The sequence below is a fragment of the Porites lutea genome, chromosome 7 (genome assembly GCF_958299795.1).
Source record: "Porites lutea chromosome 7, jaPorLute2.1, whole genome shotgun sequence".
Taxonomy (NCBI): Eukaryota; Metazoa; Cnidaria; class Anthozoa; order Scleractinia; family Poritidae; genus Porites; species Porites lutea.
In genome coordinates this window covers 12,660,454-12,669,321 of record NC_133207.1, presented here as the reverse complement: position 1 = coordinate 12,669,321, position 8,868 = coordinate 12,660,454, and the positions used below count along the sequence as shown (strand labels likewise).

At 39.8% G+C, this 8,868-nt stretch overlaps 1 protein-coding gene across 1 annotated transcript in view; it reads right to left on the bottom strand.

Moving 5' to 3' along the window:
• LOC140944455 (uncharacterized) overlaps window positions 1–8,664 on the bottom strand; it is a 25,095-nt gene extending 16,431 nt beyond the window's left edge. The window contains exons 1-2 of the mRNA XM_073393596.1: window positions 8,057–8,664; window positions 2,306–2,444 (exon numbers count right to left, since the gene is read on the bottom strand). Coding sequence (XP_073249697.1) covers window positions 2,306–2,444; window positions 8,057–8,404 — 487 coding nt within the window. The 5' untranslated portion in view covers window positions 8,405–8,664. The remainder of the gene's footprint in view (window positions 1–2,305; window positions 2,445–8,056) is intronic.
• Between the last annotated feature and the right edge of the window lie 204 nt (window positions 8,665–8,868).

Sequence of the window (8,868 nt, the reverse complement as noted above, 5' to 3'; positions counted from 1 at the left end):
TTTTGGGGTTATTTTAACTTCTCAATATATCTGGCGGTCACTTTTACTCCTGAAAAAGAGTTCTTTAAACTCCTTTTCGGAGTTAAAATAACTCCCCAAAAAATAACTCCACTGTAAGGAGTTAAATTAACCCCACTAGAGGAGTTATTATAACTCCTTGAAAGTTACTTAACAATTAATGAATGAGGCTGAGTATCTTATGAAGAATTATGGAGATCGAGGAGGGTGTTATCCGTCGAGGCCCTAGGCCGAGGCGGATAACACCCTCCGAGATCTCCATTCATTCTTCATATGATACGAACGCCGAATTCAATTATTGTTTTATTATTCATTCAAAATAATTCCTAGTTTAAAAACATGGCTACAACATGCTTACCTCCATCGATCCATCGATGTTAAGTTCATCTTCGATGGTGCACGTTTAGGTTTGTTCAGGTCCGCAAATATTCTCCAAATAGCAGATGTTGCCCTTCGAGATGTCTTCTTGCTGTTCTTGCATGTTTTTAGCTATTTTTTCGCCTAGTTCTTACTCTTGAAACAAGTGAAACGACCGCCATTTTTGTTTCCACAACCAAAACAACTCAACCTCGTCCCCAGGTCTTCGCGGTTAACGGTGCCTTAACCTGCACGAACGCTGCATTTTTGACGTCATTTCCTCATTAAACACAAAATTCTTCCAAATTTGGTCGTCAGTAACTGGTTATGGTGAATTAAACGTGTGCTTTTAGCCAATCAGAATCGGGGAAATATTTTGAATGAATAATAATGTGTATTAATTGGTTGGTTACAGAAGTATAAACAATAGTGTAAGTTTAATCTGTTGGTTTGCATAACTAAGGCAACAAATAATCGGCAGGCGCTCAAACATTGCAAATTCACTTTAGAGAACTGCATATTGGAAAGCAACCGTGGAAACTTAGTATCGCTACATATTCTGCAAAAAAAATTCATTGTATACACGCAGTAATAAATTCTATTACTATCCTTTCTGTACGTCCTTGGGTGCTTTTCAAATTTAAGCAATGCTGTGTTATTTAGTTCGTGAGGGAAATCAGAATAAATTTTGTTGCTCTGGTAAGATCTGTTGTACTATCGTGCTATTTTCCCTCAAGTTTAATTGTTTAAAAAAGCTAGCAGGCAGTGAAGAAACTGCTTATACTTCGTTCTTGATAAAAAAAAAACTTTGTCTCGTACAGCTAACAGGAAAAGGTAAAGGACCTTATTTTACCGCAGTAACTCGATCGGCATTACAAACCTGAGGCCGACAGTGCAGTGCATTTGGTTTCTGTAGTTTTACAGCCCCAATTTCCTTCACTGGTCCGTTTTCATGTATAGTATAAAGCTACTTAAAGTTTCACGGAATTAGGAAACAACACTTTGAGATCAGATCTGGGAATTCGCTTTCTTATTCTTTTGGAACAACGTGTCGCACAAAATCACACACATCTCAAGAGAGAGGGCCAACAATTCCTTTTCTTTTGACGCCGAAACTTACCTTTAGCCGTTACTCCTATACTACCCGCGGTAGTGTAACTTGACGGGAAAGTAAAAGTTGCTTTTCCCAACAGGTTGGAAGTAGCACTACCTGAAAAAAACGTTGTCTTGAAAGTGCCTGTTAACTGAGACGTCGCCATGGCAGCCGATGGTAAACGTTTTGGCAGTTCCTTCAAGAATGACATCAGTACAGATGTTCCTCCCATTTGCTTAGAAATGACACCAATTATACCTGATACCATATTGGTAGTTCTTGTTACCTGAAGGGTTGTCGGGGCTGCTGTCGACAAAAAGGTTGATTCTTGTTGTGTACTAGTCTTTGGAAAAGACGGACACGAAGTGACCATGTGTTCCTGTGTAGCACCAGTGTCGCTTCTCGGGACTGTTTAGCACAAAAGAAAAAAAAACATTCATTTATCCAAAATTATATGAGATCAGTTTCATGACTAAACTAGCCTTCTTAACAACCGTTTCGTAGTATCCAGCAGGAGAGAAAGTTGATTACCTTTACTTTGCAAAGGTCCTTTCACGAAGAAAGCAATGGATTCAAGCGATTCGGCGCGGCGACAGAAAGCAACTTATTGTTACAGAGAGAACGAGCCTAATAATGTTCGCTTCTCCTCATAATAGAAGAAGCGCAAAAGCATATTTCCACTCAATGTTTTGACGAATTCATTAGCCGTGAATTAACGTTAAGTACTGCAAACGTGTTAAAAAATTTAATGACTAGTTTTTTAATTGAACACATTCAAACGAAATTTTCAGCACGTAATACAGACTAACTGTATTTCCTTAAATCCAATACTGTTACCTTTACACCCATACACTTCCACCCTCATTGATATATGACTGTGCCAGGCTGTTGGTCGAAAGCGGATGTAGCGTGCCCTGATTCCACTGTAGAGCCTGTGCCTGACCACAGTGTCCGGATCTGTGTTTCCAAGAAACTCCTAGATATAAAAAACCAACTGTGGTTGTAACTGCCTTTTAAAAACTATTAATGGGGAATAGACCAATTGTACGATGCCTTCTTATTACTACTAAGGCCAGAATTCGTTTCGACTTTACTTTCAGAATTATTATTTAAATTTGATAATCCAAGTTAGGTTTAAACAACAAAAGCCCTAATTTGCACAAGAAAACAAACCTCAGGGGAATTCCTGTGGTAGTATTAAAATGAAACCATCGTGTAAATGGCCTATACGGCGTTTTCAACAAAAGAAAGCGTTTACATACGAAAAGAGTTCAACTCCTAAAGGACTGGTTTGGAACATCAGCATGGCCGCCGTTTCATTCTTTTGGAATATCAACATGGCTGCCGTTTCATTGTTTTTGGACACCAACATGGCCGCCGTTTCATTGTTTTGGAACAACAACATGGTCACCGTTTCATTGTTTTTGAACACCAACATGACTGCCGTTTCATTGTCTTGGAACACCAACATGGCTGTCATTTCATTGTTTTTGAACACCAACATGGCATCCGTTTCATTTTTTGGAACACCAACATGGCTGCCGTTTCATTGTTTTGGGACACCAACTTGGCAGCCGTTTCATTTTTTTGGAACACCAACATGGATGCCGTTTCATTGTTTTGGAACACCAACATGGCTGTCGTTTCATTGTTTTGGAACACCAACATGGCAGCCGTTTCATTGTTTTTGAACACCAACATGGCTGCCGTTTCATTGTTTTGGAACACCAACATGGCTGCCGTTTCATTCTTTTGGAACACCAACATGGCCGCTTTTTTATTTTTGTGGAACACCAACATGACCGCCGTTTCATTGGTTTGGAACACCAACATGGCTGCCGTTTCGTTGTTGTGGAACACCAACATGCCCACCGTTTCATTGTTTTGGAACACCAACATGCCTGCCGTTTCATTCTTTTGGAACACCAACATGGCCGCTTTTTTATTTTTGTGGAACACCAACATGACCGCCGTTTCATTGGTTTGGAACACCAACATGGCTGCCGTTTCGTTGTTGTGGAACACCAACATGCCCACCGTTTCATTGTTTTGGAACACCAACATGCCTGCCGTTTCATTGTTTTGGAACACTAACATGGCCACCGTTTCATTATTTTGGAACACCAACATGGCTGCCGTTTCGTTGTTATGGAACACCAACATGGCTGCCGTTTCATTGTTTTGGAACACCAACATGGCTGCCGTTTCATTGTTTTGGAACACCAACATGGCCGCCGTTTCATTTTTTTTGGAACACCAATATGTCTTCGTAACGTCATGTTACAAGCTCTACTGTGGATAACGATGTGAGGCTCAGAAAAAGTATCTGTGTGTGATACACGATGGTCGGTTGCTAGGACTTTTCCTCCCGCAACTTCTTAAATTCAATTTTTGGCTCACAGAGGAGTAGTTTTTATTCCAAATGAAGCAAGACATTAAAAATCTTAATTAGAGAAAAGTTTTCTTTAAATTTTTACCAATGTAAAGGTATTTTTCACGTTTCTTGAAAGTGTGACGTCATAAGTGGCACCTATTATTAGTATCAACACTATAAATTTGATAAGCAGTGTCCAAAATATTACAGACATTTTTGCTACACAAGCAAAATTACTTATAGTGAAAACTCCCTCTCAATCGAATAAAATGGCGTGAAGTTACAGCTAATTAAAGAAAATCAAATTTACCGCCAAATGACCATATATGGTCAAAATAAGGGTCATTTCAAACGCGAGAAAAATGAATGTATCGTATACAGAGCAGGGACAAAGTTACATAAAATCAAAATGTAATTTTTTCTGCTTAGTGTTTGTGATGCTATGATGCGTTTTTCGTCACGAAATACGTCATTCTGACGTCATAACGACGTCATAATGTTTAAAATACCTCTAATTTTGATCCAATATGGTCATTTGGCGGTAAATTTGAATTTCTTTAATTTGCTGTAACCTTACGTCTTTTTATCCGATTGAGATAGGGTTTTCACCGGAATTCATAGAATTTTATACAGATAACTAATATAAAATTTTTACCATTCCTTTCCTTACTTTTTGTTCTGGTGCCAAATGTGGACATCATTATGACGTCACAATAGCAGTCACATGGTATGAAAAAAAACAATTAACAGGTACCTAATTTATCAACCTTCGTCCCTGCCAAGTTTTGTCACATTTGATGCGGTCTACTTCTGTCTATGGCCTAAAACTCTCAGTTTTGAGAGGTACATGGGAGAAAAGCCCTAGCAACCGAACACCGTGATATACCATTGGCAAAGATTTAGGAATGCAAAGGAAATAAAAGAGTGCACATTTTTTTTGGATTTAGCCTGATAGACGTACGAGCCGGGGGGATGGGGGCTCAAACTTTGGCGAACTCAGATTTTGGGGGGCAGCAGGAATATATTTTTTAAGAAGTTTCCGTGTTTTTTTTTTTTTTTTTTTTTTGAAGAGATAGATATTTTCTATTTCAACCTAAAGTCGGCGTGGTAAGGCCAGTTAAATTCTCACGCGACAGTGTTTGCTTAGCACGTGATGAGTTTTAGGTTATTAGACAAGGAGATCATATGTTGAAGCAAATATTTGCAATTTTTTATTGTTAGGCGCCGAACTGTACTGCACTAGCCGGTGTGGGGTATTTCCTGTCGCGAACTAATTAGAATCAGTTTCGGCATAACTTTCTACAATCGTATCCTGCTTTATCGACTGGAGACCCTTAGGAGATCTGAGTCATGTGCTAGGCAACCACTGTCTCGTGTGAATTTAATTAGCTTTTAACTGGCTTTGCCATTTGCTTTATGTGCAAGAAGCCGGTTTAATTCACGCCCGAAGTTTCGTTTAAATGTGCAAAACAAATACGCATCATACATACGATTTTTTGTTTAGAATTCGCCTCGCGCCACATTAAACATGTCGAATCCAGCCTCACAAAAACGTTATAGGGTCTATCGCCATCGCTTTTTCTGTTCCGAATGCAAAAAAGACATCGTTGCTGATCATGAGTACCAAGACGTTCATGCAAGAACTAAGCATATAGGCAAAAAATTAAGTTTACTGTTTCTCACTTGCGCCAAATCAATCGCGACAAGGCTTCACCGGCGGCGATGAAACAATCAGTATGCTTAAATGCAGTAAAATCGACGCCAAAAATGTTGACTCAGATCTTCAGAACGACAGCAGTACAGATATAGTAGATGAATCAGAAATTACGGATAAAGGTAATTTGGATAAGTCAAATATCATGATATAGAAAGCACAGATAATGGTGCTGACAATGATGCTGGTGCTCCGGATGCGACAGAAATCGTAGATAATGGTGCTAACTATGAAATCGCGCATAGTGCTAATTGGCATATATCCATTTCAGTTGTCATTGGTAATAGTGTTCCGAAAAAATCTTTTAAGTTAGTTATCATGGATAATGTTGCGCAGATAAGTCAGATATCGTAGATAGTGCGCACAATTCTTCCTTCGATACCAATTTGTATAGTGATTTATATAGTGGTGCCAAAAGACCAGTGATATAGACGAAGGTCCTCAGCAACAGATCTTAAAGTGCTACGGCCCAAAAAATTCTACAGTAAATGTTTTTCTAGAGATTGCAACCTAGTCTGGTACAGACGATATCTACAGCTGAACTACAACTGTGAAACGAAGAAAGAGAGCTAGTACCCATGCCAGAAATAGTTAAAGGCCCACAAGAGCGAGAAACATCAAACGTCCATAGCGAAATGGATTGAGAGAAGAGCAAATAAGAAGAGAAATACTTCCATACTGAGCAAACTCCAGGAATCACACAAACAATATGTGAAGGAAAGTGGCGACTACTTGAAAGTTATCGTTGAATGTCTCATGCTCAAGGCCCAACAGAACATCGCGGAACAATGTAATAGTTTGAGTAATAGCAGTGATGTAATTAGAGGTAATTTTCTGGAACTAATTTACTTGCAGTGCAAGGGACATAGCTTGGCTGAAGAATAAAATCGATATCCACCTTCACAAGCGCGCGTAGTGGACATCTCCCTTGATACAAAACGAACTGCTCCAAATTATCGCCGCTTTCATTCGCGTGCGTATCACAAACGATGTGCGAGCCAGTGGATGTTATATGTTATCATCTTGGACAAAACATCAGACATTAGCAGAACAGAACAAGTTTCACTTTGCCTTAGATTCGTGCTGAATGGAACGAAGAAAAAAGCACTCATCGGTTTCTACTCCACGAAATCAACCGAACGGGAAGTACTGTCAGTATGAACTGGTGTAAGGTGCCATCACTGAACTCAATCTGGACCTTAAAAACGTTGTTGGTAAAACATTCGATAGGGCAGCTAATATGAACGGTGTACACAAGGGACTCTCAACAAGAATGGCAGAGTGCTACGACACAGATTGAACCATTGGGAAGCGTCCTGGGGATTATCCAGGCTCTTCTTAGAAGCGAGTCTCAAACGACACGTACTGTTTAGTGACACAGATCAAGTAGAAGGTGAGAATCTGAAACTGACGCTGAAGTCATTGAGTGCCCCGTGATGGTCATGCCAGTGCAAAGCCCGAAAGGCCGTATACAGGCAAATGGAACGTACTGTAAAAGCCCTGCTCGCGCTGTCTTCAGACAAAGATCCGAAAACCTCCTCTGAGAGCAGAACCTTATCGACCGCGATTTATGACTCTTGAAGTCGAGCAGAAAATGTAGGCGAGTTTTCGTCTTGTGCGCGGATTACGCTACTTGATGACTTTTTCAGAAATGCTGGAGACAATGCACGAGAATAATCTATTTGATATGTTTTCAGAGTTTTCTTAATTGGTACATATCCCTGCAGTGATACCTGCTACATCGCGTTCTGCACAACGATCATTCATTGCTTTGCGCAGATTTAAAACTTATTTCCGCAGCACTTGGGGCAACAACGTGTCGGTAACATCGCAATTATTGAAAGGGCATATGCCACCTCTGTAGTCAACACTGACATAGATCGTATCAATGAGATCTTCCCCCTTCGAAATGGTAGATACAGCTATTTCTTTTAACGTGTTTCATGAGCCCATATGAAAGACTTTTTTTTTAAGTGTAAGAATATTTTCACTTCATACGAAGGCCTATGTTAGTGCATCGTATGACCCTCGTTTCTTTTCGACTGTTTCGCAAAAATTCGGGCGACTTGCGAGAATTTTTTCGGAAAATTGCTCAACGCCCAACCACGCCCCTCCACCCCCTAAACGGCCCGTTCACCTATGCTTAAGTTAAAAGTCGCTAACAGTTACATATTGTTATTTATTCAAAAACGAGAGATTACACCGACATTTTTTCCAAACCACCAAGACCACGTACTTCCTTGAAGAGCACTAGGTTGCACCCTTATTTTATAGAGTCTATATTACGTATAGCACCCTATCAATTACCTGTTAATTAAGCCTTCTTATCTGTAATAAAAAATTGAAAGATTGGCAAAAGTAATCCTGAATTGGAGAAGCTGCACATACACAGCACCAGCATAATCACATACTAGATGATGAGATGATGATGATAATAATGATGATGGTGGTTAAGAAATGTTGAGTATACAGTTAATCTACGTTATAAACGATAAACTACCTTAATTTCGCATTGGTCAGAGTAGTACCGAAAGTTGGCACCGTCGTCGCTGTACTGCACTTTGTATTTAGTAACCCACTGTCCAAAATTATTTCTTCCTTGCGTTGCTAAACCAGTTATTTTGGTGAGCTGATTACCTAGGTCAATTTGGAACCACTGATCGAGGTTATTAAACATGACTGACCACGACCCTGCTTTACGGGGTGTTGCTAAATAATGCAGTCTTCCCTGGATAGCTGCATGATTGACGTCCCACACTGTAGAGGCCGTAATTTGCCCATCAGATATAACGCCGCTTTCCATACCGAGAGCATCGTTGCAATCTTTAAATAAAGTGCAAATACCCATTAATTATTTATAAAGAAAATACATGTGAATCCTCAGAGGCAAAGAACAAACGAGGGAGGTGATTCTTGTATGGTAGCAGACCTTTGCCCGACACGCTGTGCGAGTCCGAAGAAAAAGAAAAAAATAAAACGGAACAGCGAAGAACATATGCAGGAAATAAGAAAAGACACTGAAAACGATAGAGAGCATAAACAAAGGTCGCTGCGGAACAATGAAAGGCATTTTGAGAGAAAAAAAATTAAGAGAAAACGTTATTTCGAGACCGCCCACGATTTAACATTGTTTTATATTAGATGGATGAGAGTATTTTACTGGGAACTAAAACAATTGTAGAACTGTTATGACCCGATTATCCGGCAACCGAGTGGCCTATCGTTCGTATGCAATAGAAGTGGTCATATAGAGAAGCGAGGTCTCGATTCCCGAGAGCAAGAACACCAAAAATGAAAAATGAAGTATGATCT